We start from the raw sequence: 14,044 nt of genomic DNA, 5'->3' as shown, positions 1-14,044 counted from the left end.
GCATAAGAAAGCTGTGGTACATATACACAATGGAATATTACCCAGCTATTAAAAAGAATGCATTTGAATCAGTTCTAATGAGGTGGATGAAACTGGAGCCTATTATACAGAGTGAAGTCAGTCAGAAAGAAAAACACTAATACGGTATGTTAATGAATAAATGGAATTTAGAAAGATGGTAACAATAACCCTATATGCAAGACAGCAAAAGAGACACAGATGTAAAGAACAGACTTTTGGACTCTGTAGAAGGCAAGGGTGGGATGATTTGAGAGAATAGCATTGAAACATGTATATTATCGTATGTGAAATAGATCGCCAATCCAGGTTCGATGCATGAGACAGGATGCTCAGGGCTGGTGCACTGGGATGACCCTGAGGGATGGGACAGGGAGGGAGGTGGGAGGGGGGTTCAGGATGGGGAACACATGTACACTCATGGCTGATTCATGTCAATGTATGGAAAAAACCACTATATTGTAATTAGCCTCCAATTAAAATAAATAAATTAAAAAAAAAATGTGGGTGGTAACTGGTTAAAGCAGGTTGCAATACCCTAAATAACACAAGGGCTGTTGTTTAGTTGCTAAATCATGTCTGACTGTACCTTGCATTAAAAGACAAAATAAGAAGAGCCTCTCCTATCTATAAGAATGTTGTCTATTTTATCAGGATTTGTGAGGAATTTAGGGAGAAATTTTTCTCAAAGGTTTGCATTCTTAGCAGCTGGAATGCTTTTATTTTATAGACTTTGTGGGTTTTTTATTCATTATCTCTCCTTTGTTTTCACTTCTAAGAAACTCAAAGCTGATTTCATGGATCAGCACTGGTATAAGCTTTAATAAAATGAACTTTCATTAATTAGCTCTCAGGTTACTATTCTACTCTTTCCTACATCTATCTTTTACTTTTTTTCTTTTCGTCTTTTGGAATTTTTAACACAACATACCCTATATACAAAAATTTTTTTTGAAGGAAGAGATTGATTCATTTAACTAAACAGCTATAAACCAACTATTAGATAAGGCTCCTAACCTCCAGGAATGGAGACAATTTTTTTTAAGTACAATGTTATAACAAGTGCTATAATGGGGTGACAAGGAATAGTGGAACCACTGGGAAAAAGTAGGCATTTACTGTAAATTAGGTGTGCAGAGGAGGGTTTGCACAAATGGGACTTAATGACTGTGAATATTAAGAACTAGCCAAATAAGTTATTTCCTAATCTTTGATTTTGCGAGGTCACAAGGGCTCAGGTGAATCAGTAACTGCTTATCACAGGTCTAAAGCCTTCTGTCAAATCCACATTCTATTCCTGCCTCTTGACTGCTCCTTTTTTCTACAAAGTGAACTTTTACACATATAACAGTTTAGGACCCATAATACTTCCTAGCACTACAAACACTTGTTAGTTTAAGTTTTAATGAAAAACTTTAATTTAGTGCACTATCTGCCTACTCCTCTAACATGGAAAATAGTGTGGGCCCTGTGGATATTGTTTAAAAACAAAAACAAGCTTTAGAATCAAATAGACCTAGATTCTGATCCCAGTTTCACCGCTTATGAACCTATTTTAGTTCTTCATGTATGTAACAGAGACAAAGTTATGGATTAGGTGGCATAATCTAGCTTTAAATTCTCAAAAAAAAAAAAAAAAAAGTTAGCCTTCCTTTTTATTTTTTTACTAGTTCTTCCCTCTAATTAAAGTTAAGCCTTCTCTGTTCTAGCAGGAAAAAGTAGGAGGCAGGAGGACAAGAATTAGTCAAAGGGAATATTTTCCTTATTAAAATATTGAAGGAATGGAACAAATATATCTGTTCCCTATAAATAAGAATATCATTTGAATGGTATGTAACAAAAAGAACTTGGGTTCTGGATCTGAATTTTAACTTCTGTACTATCTGTTTGACTTAGGTGAGTCATGATCTCCAAAAGTGAGTTACCACTTCCGCAATAAGAGGTTAATACACTTCCCCTATACATGTAACACAGTTACTGACACTTTTGACATAGGAGAATTATTTCTAGAGGAAGGGTAAATTAGTACAACCTTTCTGAAAAACAATTTAAAAATACATATCAAGAGCTTTGATATTCCTGACCGTTGATCCAAGAATTTGACTTCTAAGATTCTAAACCAAAGAAAACAAAGCCATAAGCCTATGTATACAAGGGAAAAGAATTTGAAACATTTACATATGTAACTCAATCACTGTGCTGTACACCTGAAACTAACACACATTGTAAATCAACTAGAGTTTAATTTTTTTTAAATGGAGGGGAAAAAAGGCTTAAACTCAAAAATAAATCTCAAAAAAAAAAAAAGACTGCATTCAAACATGTTTATCACGATACTGCTTAAAATCTAATGCAAGTGCAAACAAAAAGAGATATGTATATGTAAACACTGACTGGTTCAAAACAGACCACTTTGACTATGAAGATTTGCATTAAAATAGAAAGATACTGACAATATTAAGTGAAAAAAATGGAATACAGACATGTATTAAGATTATTTAAAAATGCAGGCTGATGGTAAGAACACAAAGAAATAACTCCAATTACTAACAGTGGTTATAAATTTCATAGTGAATAAAAGGTTTATTTTTTCCTCTCTGGTTCCTTAATTTTTTAATGCGCTGACATTTTAAAGTCATTTTTGTGTGTCATGATTTTATATAACCAATATGAATACTTTAAATAATCAACTACAAAAATAAGAGTTTCCCTTTCCCTGATAAATACAAAACATTCATCAAAAATAATGAGCATTCATTTATTCACTTTTCAAGGACATGGGAATGCGCTGTATCCAGACAGAGAATGAACTTCTGAGTTCGTAAAATTTTGTCATTCTAATTTGACTATTTACCACATACCAGGCATGATTCTAGACCCTGGAAAAACAGAACAAATCAAAGTGCTTGCTCTCACATCGTTTTTTTTTTTTTTTCCTGCCTACGGGTCTTGATTTCAATTATTTCATCAACTACTATACGGAATTAAAGAGTACTAAAACATCAGCCTACGTGCGTGCTCAGTCGTGTCCGAATCTTCCCAACCCCCATGGACTGTAGCCCGCCAGGCTCCTCTGTCCGTGAGATTTCCCAAGCAAGAATACTGGACTCGGTTGCCATTTCCTTTTCCAGGGGATCTTCCCCACCCAAGGATCGAACCCGCATTTCCTGCATTGGCAGGCGGATTCTTCATTGCTGAGCCACCTGGGAAGCCCTAAAACATCAAGTTTAAAACACTGCTTCACACTAAGTCCTTTTTCTTGGTTAGCCAGGTGTTCTCTGTCGCTTAAAAACAGCCCCAAGTGGTTGAAGCAGCTCATGATAAATAACATCCATTCTTTAAAGCTCAGGCACCAGCAACACCTCAGATCTAGAAAACACTTTCCAGTTTAAAGTAGGGCTTTGCCTACGCAGTTATTAACTTCTCACGCAAACTAATACAGGAAGTATATCGGTCCTCAGGTGTTCCCGTAGATACCCTCGGACACCCTTCGAGTGGTTCAGGACCTCCCCCCGCAAGGGGCTGGGGGGTGCAGGAAACCACAGAGAGCTCCACCTGCGAGGAACTCTAGGTCAAGTGTTTCCACTACGGAAGGACCAGCCAGGGCGCGCCCGCAAACCTTGACAGCACGACCCGTGAAATTACTGCATCACTGAAGGAACCTAGGAAAAATCGACTCCTGGAATCTCACAACTTCTAGCTATCACGATATTCCTGACAGAGCCAGCGGGGGAAAACTCCGCTGTCTTGAAAAAAAAAAAAAAGTTTCACCCAAAAGAGACACAGCTTTCCCGACTCAAAAGATGAGTTGCACGGCCTCAGTGCAAAGGTCGAGCTCTCGAAACCCACGGTACCACCGCCCGGACGCCGCGATCCCGGCCACAAGGCCGGGGTTAGAGGGAGGCCCACCGACCCGCCAGCCCCGCACTCCCGGGCCCGGCGGCGGGCCCGGCCCCCAGGCTTCTCCGCCGCCTCGGGCATGGCGGGCACCCTGGAGGGAGACGCCAAGGCCGCAAGACCCGGGCCGGGTGACAGGTTTATTGCCCCGCGGTGAGCAACGTGGGCTTCTCGTCACCCTCCCAATCCAAACTTCACCCGCGCATCCCTCTGTCGCCCCGTCGCGTACCTGACACACGGAGGCGCGGAACGCCGCGAAGTCCGAGCGCTCCTCGACCTGCAGCGCCCGGTCCCCGAGCTCCGACTCCTTCTCGCGTCGGTCAAACAAGTACACCGTCCTGGGGCCGTCGCCTCCGCCACCCTCTCCGGTCTCCACCGAGGGCCCGCCGCCGCCCGCCGCTGCCATATTGGGGGACGGGGAGAGCAAACAGCCGTGCCGGCGCCTGTGGCCGCCGCGCTGAAAACCGAAGTGCGGGCCCCGCTTGGCGCCTTCAGCTCCAGCGCCCGGGGCGGCGCGAGGCCTCTACCCTGGCGCGCTCAGTTCCTCACTCGGCGGCGGCGGCGGCCGAGCAGAGGCAGGCTCGAGGATCACCCGGGAACCGATTCAAACGAGCTCCTGCCCGAGCAGCACGTCACTTCCGCGTCCCGCCGCTCCCGGGGGGGAAGGAGGCGCGCGGCGCGCTCTTCACAGGGCCGGGACCCGCGCCCGCCGCCGCCCACGCGAGCTTGCAGCGCGACCCGCGACCAGGCCAGCCGCCAGGAACTGTGGCGCAGGAGGAAGAGGGGCGGCTGGCCGCGCGCAGGGGGCGGGGCGAATCCGGCAGGCCGCGCGGGCCGGGGCGGGGCTTCGGCGCCCGCTGCCGCCGCCGCTGCCCGGGGCCTGGCCTCTTTCACCCTCACGAAGTTACAGGGAAGCTCGATCCCTCACAGGCGCGGGCGCTCTGGGAGGGCTAGCCAGTCACTGAGGCGGCAGAGCCAGTCACGGGAGCAGCGGAGGGAATCTCCCGAGGGACTTATCTTCTCCCGGCCCAGAGGGTCCTGGCATCTTCCCGCCTCGCCATGACCCCGGACCGAACCCGTCCGGCTTCGAGCTCCTGGCGCCGCGACCCCGGCTGCGCCCTCCGGGGAGCGTCAGGGCCGTGGTCCTCGTGGTTGGACCTGCCTCTGCCGCGAGCACGTGGGGCCCCACGCGAAAAGAACCGACGCCGAAGAGCCTAGTGGTTCTGTGTGAGTCTGGGCGTGGACCCCCGAGACAAAGAGGGCCCCTGAGAACCTCCGCACAGTTGTGTGACGTCACCGCCGCCTCCAAGGGTCCGGGCGCCCGACGCTTCAGGCTGCGCACGCCTCCCCGACCCGTCGCCGAAACGCGGCTGAGAACCGAGCACGGAAACGCCTGTGCTATAGAGTTGTCAGAAATAAGTTAAATAGTGTTCGCAAAGGGCTTCACATAGACTACGCTTCCTATGAAAGCCTTTATTGAGCTTCATTAAATATCTTAATCCTGGTCTGTAGTACCCTAACTCAACGACAAATAAAAGTCATTGTTGGAGGACTAGGTTTAGTCATAAGGTCTTAAAAATGTTTAGGCAATAATTTGTGTTTTACAATAACAAATCCACTAAGATTGGGGGATTTTTTTGATTCTTCGAAAGTTCGGGTAATAAAGTATATTTTCTGTTTTACTGGATTTGCCAAACCCTCGTGGTTAATTACGTGGATCGACCCATCTTTAGTGTACGTCAGAAGCATAGATATGCTTGTCCAAATAAAGACCCTCCAAAATCGTAGGGGTGTGGGTGTAGGGGTGTGTGTGTGTGTGTGTGTGTGTGTGTGTGTTGTATGTTTGGCTAGACGTATAAGGTAGTAAAGATGGAACACGCAGTTGGAACAAAAGTGTCAGGGCATGTGTTTGTGAGGGGCATAAATAATAGGGTTCATGTGGGGAGAATGGAGCAGTAGACGGTGGAAGATAAATTGGGAAGAGGAGTGTTGTGGTCAGATGCCATTCATGTTCCTGAAGAGATACTGGAGAAGGCTAAGAACAAAGTAACCTCAACTCCTGTGGGCTTTCTTTGACCTCTTCTGTTTTAGCTTTCAAAGTCAACTGAACTTTTCATTAGAGGCCATTACATAGTGGTGTTTGATTTAAATGACGAAAAAAACAAAGTTTTTCATCTTAATGTGTGTGTGTGTGTGCTCAGTCGTGTCCCATAGTTTGCATCCCCATAGACTGTGGCCCACCATGCTCCTCTGTCCATGGAGTTCTCTAGGCAAGAATACTGGAGTGAATCGAATGTCAGAAGCAACTTAGCACCTTCACCCATACGTACAAAAATCTGGGTCTTGGTTTGTGACTTATTAGTATGAAAAATATTCTAATGAAAATCAAGTTGATATGTTCATTTTGAGTGGTATTAGAAGAATTATTATTTTTTGTTTTTTTCCCCCATCAATAGTACTGGTTACACTGAACAAATAAAAACTTCGTTTATGAGAAAAGAACATTTGATACCATGGTATATTATTTCCTCTGCATTAGAGAACAGCTTTTTTTTTAATGTTACAGAAAATTCCCATAGTTGTTACTCAATCAGAGTGTATGTTTATTATGCTTAACCTATAATGCCCAATGACCATTCTGGATTTGTTTCTGCCTGTAGACAAATGTTTGTTGTTTGAGTTTGGGGTATTTTTTTTTTTCACATTCACCAAAACAAAAAAGGTAATTTTTTTTCACAACCATGAGTAAGTCCGTGTTGTTTCAGGATGCCACCATCCTGAGAAACCTAGGAAACAGATCACCTCAAGCTAAACTGAAAATTTTCCTGAAGCCATAACCTTTCAAATCAAAGCGATGATCCTGTAATGAATTGGTTGATTTAAATACAAATAATTTAAATTGGGTAATTTAATGTACACAATTTATCAGAATTCCTATCTATATCTATGGCCATATAAATGCAACAGTTTACTTGCAGCAAGCCCTGAAAGGAAAAATTGCATCACTACCAACAACCTCCCCACTGCTGAGAAAGAAAACAAATGTGTGTGTGCTCAGTTGTCTGACTCTCTGTGACCCCATGGACTGTAGCCTGCCAGGCTCCTTTGTCCATGCGATTCTCCAAGCAGGAATAATGGAGTGGATTGCCATTTCCTTGTCCAGCCAATCTTCCTGTCCCAGGGATGGAACTCACTTGTCTTGTCTCCTGCATTGGCAAGCAGATGCTTTACCACTGCACCATCTGGGAAGCCCAACAAGACAAATGCTGGTGTGTTTAATTAGCCACACAAGGCTTTAATGGGCATTTAAAGTTCCTTCTAGAGAACCATTCCTTCATGAAAATTTGAAATCCTTATGTCATAATAAATAAAAGATCGTGAGTCATGCATGGACTGTCTCTTAGCTGGTGAAACTAACCAGATGATTAGAGATGTTGATGTTTAGGATACAGTAGTATAAATGAATGACAAATGTTTGCAATCTTGACTAGTGATCTGTATGTTTTTTCTTTACCCAACCATTCCTTACATGTAGGCTCCTTCTTTTCAGTATATGTGTTACAGCAGAAATCAGGAAAAACAGTAACTTTGTAGTAATCAGAATGTTGTCCAACTATATATTGCTAACTATATTGTAGATATGGTGAACAGTGGTCAGTAAATAGTTTCAGATGTTGTTGTTGTTTAGTGGCTAAGTCATGTCCAACTCTGTGACCCCCATGGACTGCAACAAGCTAGGCTTCCCTGTCCTTCACTATCTCCCAGAGGTTGCTCAGATTCACATCCACTGAGTCGGTGATGTTATCTAATCATCTCATCCACTGCCGCCCTCTTCTTTTGCCTTCAGTCTTTCCCAGCATCAGGGTCTTTTCCAATGAGTCAGCCCTTCACATCACGTGGCCAAAGTATTGGAGCTTCAGCATCAGTCCTTCTAATAAATATTCAGGACTGATTTCCTTTAGGAGTGACTGGTTGGATCTTCTTGCTGTTCAAGGGACTCTCAAGAGTCTTCTCCAGCACCACAACTCGAAGGCATCAATTCTTTGCCACTCAGCCTTCTTTATGGTCCAACTCCCACATCCATACATGACTACCAGAAAACAGCTTTGAACTATACAGATCTTTGTCAGCAAAATGATGTCTTTGCTTTTTAATATGCTGTCTAAGTTTGTCAAAGCTTTCCTTCCAAGAAACAAGCGTGTTTTAATTTCATGGCTGCAGTTACCATTCACAGTGATTTTGGAGCCCAAGAAAATAAAATCTATCACTGCCTCCACTTTTTCTATTTGCCATGAAATGATGGGATTGGATGCCATGATCTTCAAATAGGAACCATTTACTTGCTCATGATTCTGTAACTTGGGCTAAGCTTAACTGGGCAATTCTGTTGAATTCACTGTATATGACAAGCAGCAGTCACTGGCAGCTTGACTGGGGCTGGATGGTCCATGATGGTCTCACTCACATGGCTGGCAGTTAGCCCGAGCCTGTTAAGAAGTGGATCTCACATTCCTCCATAGACATCTCTAATAGCATCGATTGGTTTCCCACTTAAGCTGTCACAGAACCTCAAAAGAAAAAGCTCCAATATGCAAGTGCCTGTCAAAGTTCAGCACGCATCATGTTTTCTGGTGTCATTGGCCAAAGCTAGTCACATGTTCAAGCTCCTGAGTAGTCCCTTCCCATAACAGAGGGAAGTTTACAGAATTCACTGTTAATCTGGAAGCTAGCACTGATATGTGTGTACTGTGATGAAGCCAATTTGATAAAATATTACAAATACAATTTGATAAAATATTACAAATTGGCAGAAAGAAGAAGGGAGTAATCTTGTTAGGATTTGCTGATGAGACTAAATTCCTCCAAAATGAAAACACCTAAAAAATAAAGGGCAAGGAAAGTGAGTTCTTAACTACTCCTATCTTCTCAAATTTAGTTTGTAAGTGTGTTTCTTTCTGGAAAGGTAAAGACAGTGTTAGTGACTTGAGTTTAGACTTTGCCAGCTGTATTTCTGCACTTTCTGTAACATATGACTCTGAGACCCCATCTATGGAACTGGTAGCAAATATTTAGGAGCTCTGGTTCCAGTTTTAACAAGTTCCAGGCTCTGAGTGGTGAGCTTAGAGGCTCTCCCTTGTCTATATACCCTCTTTAGATCCAGTGATTTACTGTTGCTTTTATACCACTTGGGATGTGGGAACCACTTGCAAGGCCTCTTTTAATCCTAACTCCCTAGATGGACCGCTTATGTATTTAGGAGGGTAGGGAAGACCATTTCTTCTTAACCAGCCTAAACGGAATCTTGTGCATCTGGAGAAACTTCCCTCTTCATCATTCTTCAAGGTACTGTATGAATGCCTCAAAGTCCTTTTCTCACCTCCAAAGTGCTTTTCTGTATCCCCTCTCCAAAACTCTCTGCATTCTCCTAAGAACGTCAGTTTTTAGGGGGGAAAGTCCCAGAGGGAAAGCATCTTTTCTACTCTACACCCTGTTTCAGTTATCAATTGCTGTACCACAAATTAGCTCCAAACCCAGTGGTTTAAAACAACAATCATTTTCTTCATTTGGCTCATGCCACTTGGGCAGGGCTTGGCGGAACGAGGTTCACGTGGTGTATCAGTCTAGGCAGTTCTTAGGGGAGTCACTTTCAAATGCCTTCCTCACATGGGCTATCAACTTGGTGCTGTTTGCTGGCCAGCACCTCTAAGATCTCTTTTCTGTACCTCGCCTCTCAGTTAAGGTTGGGATTCTCACAAAGAGGTGGGAATACTTCTTACCTGAGGGCTAACTTCCCCTGGAGAATAAAAGTGGAAGCCTGTAGACCTTAAGTTGGGACTTGAAACAACATTCCTTCTGCCACACTCTGTGGGTTAAGTCAGGTCACAGGACCGTCCTGGATTGATGAAAAGGAGAAACAGGAATACGGGAAGCATGGTTCTTTGGAGGCTACCAAAGTGGTAGCCTGGGACAAAGTTCTCCTGGGGCAAGAAAGCATAGAGTCTGCCATTTTCTTGAATTGGTATAGGGGGTTGGTTGTGTTTGGCTGAGGGAAAATCAAAGAAAAAAAAAAAGTTAAAATATGTTCTGTCAGTTCAGTCGCTCAATCATATCTGACTCTGTGACCCCATGGACTGCAGCACACCAGGCTTCCCTGTCCATCACCAGCTCCCAGAGCTTACTCAAACTCAGGTCCATCAAGTCGGTGATGCCATCCAACCATTTCATCCTCTGTTGTCCCCTTCTCCTCCCGCCTTCAATCTTTCCCAGCATCAGGGTCTTTTCAGATGAGTCAGCTCTTCACATCAGGTGGCCAAAGTATTGGAATTTCAGCTTCAACGTCAGTCCTTCCAATGAATATTCAGGACTGATTTCCTTTAGGATGGACTGGTGGGATCTCCTTGCAGTCCAAGGGATTCTTAAGAGTCTTCTCCAACACCACAGTTCAAAAGCATCAATTCTTCAGCATTCAGCTTTCTTTATGGTCCAGGTTTCACAACCATATATGACTACTGGAAAAACCATAGCTTTGACTAGATGGACCTTTGTTGGCAAAGTAATATCTCTGCTTTTTAATATGCTGTCTAGGTTGATCATAGCTTTTCTTCCAAGGAGCAAGCATCTTTTAATTTCATGGCTGCAGTCACCAGCTGCAGTGATTTTGGAGCCCAAGAAAATAATCTCTCACTGTTTCCATTGCTTTCCCATCTATTTCCCCTGAAGTGATGGGACCAGATGCCATGATGTTAGTTTTCTGAATGTTGAGTTTTAAGCCAACCTTTTCACTCTCCCTTTTACTTTCATCAAGAGGATCTTTAGTTCTTCTCTTTCTGCCGTAACGGTGTCATCTGCATATCTGAGATTATTGATATTTCCCCCAGAAATCTTGATTCCGGCTTATGCTTCATCCAGCCCGGCATTTCGCATCATGTACTTTGCATATAAGTTAAATAAGCAGGGTGACAATATACAGCCTTGACGTACACCTTTCCCAATTTGGAACCAGTCTGTTGTTACATTTCCAGTTCTAGTTGTTGCTTCTTGACCTGCATACAGATTTCTCAGGAAGCAGGTCAGGTGGTCTAGTATTCTGATCTCTAAGAATTGTCCACAGTTTGTTGTGATCCACACAAAGACTTTAATTTAGCATATTAAAATATGTTAATATCTCATAATATACTTCCAGTCACATGGGCCTTTGCCAACTTTCTCCTGATGTATTACCTCTAATTTCCATGTTATTTAAAGGAACTAACTTTGAATAAAGCATCTTAAAAAATTTAAATTAACTGCTGGTGTTTTCACATTTTGGTTGTAAGACAGATTCTTTTTTCTTCAAAAATCCATGCAGTTGAGGGATTTCCGTAGCAGTCCAATGGTTGTGACTCCAAACTCCCAATGCTGGGGGCCTGCATTCAATCTCTGGTCAGGGTACTAAGATCCCACAAGTGGGTGACTTGGCTCAAAAATAAATAAGTAAATAAATAAAAATCATGCAGTTGAATTTTTTCTTTATATATGAAAAATGATACTGACCATTTATTAAGATCTTGAATTGCCAGTATTTCTACAAGGACTTTACATTTTCTTGTTCAATCTGTTCTTACATCTTTATATTTATTTCATACATTCAAAAGAGTACGTATAATCTAATTGTCTGTTAAAAGACAAACAGCATGTGTAGCCACCACCCAACTTAAGAAAAAGTGCTTTCCTGACCTTCTGGAGGCCTGGTGTAGCCCTCCCAAAATGTCATCTCTCTACTATGAGGATGAGATGATTGGATGGCATTACCAACTCTATGGACATGAGTTTGAGCAAGCTCGGGGAGTTGGTGATGGGAAACCTGGCGTGCTGCAGTGCATGGGGTCGCAAAGAGTCAGACACGACTGAGTGACTGAACTGACTGACTACTATGAGGTAATCTCTCTGATCTGAAATGTGTACTTTTTCTTTCTGTTTATAATAGGTTATTTGGCTTTTAAATTAAAAAAAATTTTTTTTGGCCGTACCACACAGCTAGTTTCGCAGGCAGGGATTAAACTCACAGCCCCTGCATTGGAAGCAATGTAGTCTTAACCACTGAGCCACAAGGGAAATCCCTTAGGTTTTCTGTTTTGAATTTATTTACCATAAAAGAAAAACCATACACTCCTGCTGTGCGTGTCCTCTGCTCTCAATAGTCTACCACAACTCTACTTCACTTGTGACACCAGATATATAGGTTTTGCATGCATGAAACAATCTGTGACACCTTGTGGGCATCCTACAGTTTAGTTCAATTCTGACACTATCTGCCTAGAGAAAATGTCAGATACCACAGGTTAAGGGTTCGGTCCTATGAGACTGTCCCCCTTCCTGACTTCAGATGCCCAATCAGAGGTGTAGGTTGTTATCTGTGCTTCTAACCCAAGGGCTCTAAATCTGAGGGTCCTGTGACCCCCACTGCAGTTTCAGTTAATCTGTTAGAGCAGCTCAGAGAACTCAGGAACACAGTTTACTGACTACTTTACACCTTTATTATAAAAGGTACAAATCAGGGAACGTCCCTGGTGGTCCAGCGGTTAGTAATCTGCCTTCCAATGCAAGGGACACCAATGCCTTCTCTGGTCAAGGAACTGAGATCCTGAATGATGCAGATACTCAGCCTGCATGCTGTAGCTAAGACCCAACACAGCCAAAAATAAATAAATAAGTAAATAAGTAAATAAAGATTCTTTCTTTTAAAAAGGAATTAAATAGGGTCTTCCCTGGTGGTCCAGTGGCTAAGACTCTGCGCTCCCAATTCCAGGGATCCGGGTTTGACCCCTGGTCAGGGAACTAGGGCATCACCGACTCAAAGGACATGAGTTTGAGCAAGCTCCGGGAGATGGTGAAGGATAGGGAAGCCTAACGTGCTGCAGTCCACGGGGTTACAAAGAGTCAGAAGTGATTGAGTGACTGAAAAACAACAGGGAACTAGATCCCATGTGGGGCAGCTAAGACTCAGCATAGTCAAATAAATGAATAAATGTTTTTTGAAAGAATTAAATAAAGTTACAAATCAGGTAGAATTAGATGAAGAGACGCAAAGTATGAGGTGTGGAGAAAGAGCACAGAGCTACTCTGCTCTTTGGGCTTCTGCTCTCTCGAAACTCTTCTGTGTTCATCAACACAGAAGCTCTCCAAGACTTTTGCATTTTTATGGAGGTTTCATATGTAGGCAAGATTGATTAAATAAATCTTTGGCCATTGGTGACTGGTCAGCTTTCAACTCCTCTGCCATCTTGGGAGGTACAGTGGAAGACTGAAAGTTCCAACTCTCTAATCCAGGTTGGTTTCGTTGTCAACCAGCCCCATCCTTAGAGGCTTTCCAAAAATCCCCTCGTTAACATAAACACACTTGTAGTTGAAAGAGGCTAATTATAAATAACCAAAAACACCTTTATTACTCTTATCACTTAAGAAATTCCAGGGTTTGGGGGACTATGTGCCAGGAACAGTAGACAAAGATTAAACATAAATTTTGTTCAGTCGCTCAGTCATGTCTGACTCTTTGCAACCCCATGGACTGTAGCACTCCAGGCTTCTCTTACCTGTCCTTCACCATCTCCCCGAGTGCGCTCAAACTCATGTCCATTGAGTTGGTGATGCAATCTAACCATCTCATCCTCTGTCATCCACTTCTTCTCCTGCCTTCAATCTTTCCCAGCATCAAGGCCTTTGATACTGGGAAAAATCACAAATTGCATATACATTTATACACTCTTCTGCAACTTTTTTTGGCTCAACATATTTATGAGATTCAATAATGTTAATGCATATAGCTGTATTTCATTTGTTTTTTTAACTGCTATATAGCATTTCTTGAAATGAATACACAACAATTTTTCCATTCTCCTATCCATGGACATTTTAATTATTTCCAGGATTTGGGTTTCTTGTTTGCTGTTTTTGTCTTTTTATTTATTTATTTTCGGTTTTTGCCTTCATTGAATCAGGCTTCTGTAAACATTTGTGTGTGTATTCTGATGTTCTTATGCAATGGATATACTGCACAGGATACATGTCAAGTGTCAAAGAGAGTGTGTATGTTTACAAATTTACCTAATGACACCAGATTGTTTCCTAGCAGGTAGAAGACTTATTATTG

General features: G+C 42.9%; 1 protein-coding gene across 3 annotated transcripts in view; it reads right to left on the bottom strand.

The window, feature by feature from the left end:
- SMCHD1 (structural maintenance of chromosomes flexible hinge domain containing 1) overlaps positions 1–4,682 on the bottom strand; it is a 127,464-nt gene extending 122,782 nt beyond the window's left edge. For 2 of the 3 annotated variants that reach the window (XM_070778868.1, XM_070778867.1), the window contains exon 1: positions 4,145–4,682. In XM_070778868.1, coding sequence (XP_070634969.1) covers positions 4,145–4,321 — 177 coding nt within the window. In that variant the 5' untranslated portion in view covers positions 4,322–4,682. The remainder of the gene's footprint in view (positions 1–4,144) is intronic. The other variant, XM_019986735.2, reaches the window with a different exon arrangement.
- Between the last annotated feature and the right edge of the window lie 9,362 nt (positions 4,683–14,044).

This window comes from Bos indicus, chromosome 24, assembly GCF_029378745.1.
Source record: "Bos indicus isolate NIAB-ARS_2022 breed Sahiwal x Tharparkar chromosome 24, NIAB-ARS_B.indTharparkar_mat_pri_1.0, whole genome shotgun sequence".
Classification (NCBI taxonomy): domain Eukaryota; kingdom Metazoa; phylum Chordata; class Mammalia; order Artiodactyla; family Bovidae; genus Bos; species Bos indicus.
This window is presented reverse-complemented; position numbering and strand designations above follow the sequence as displayed.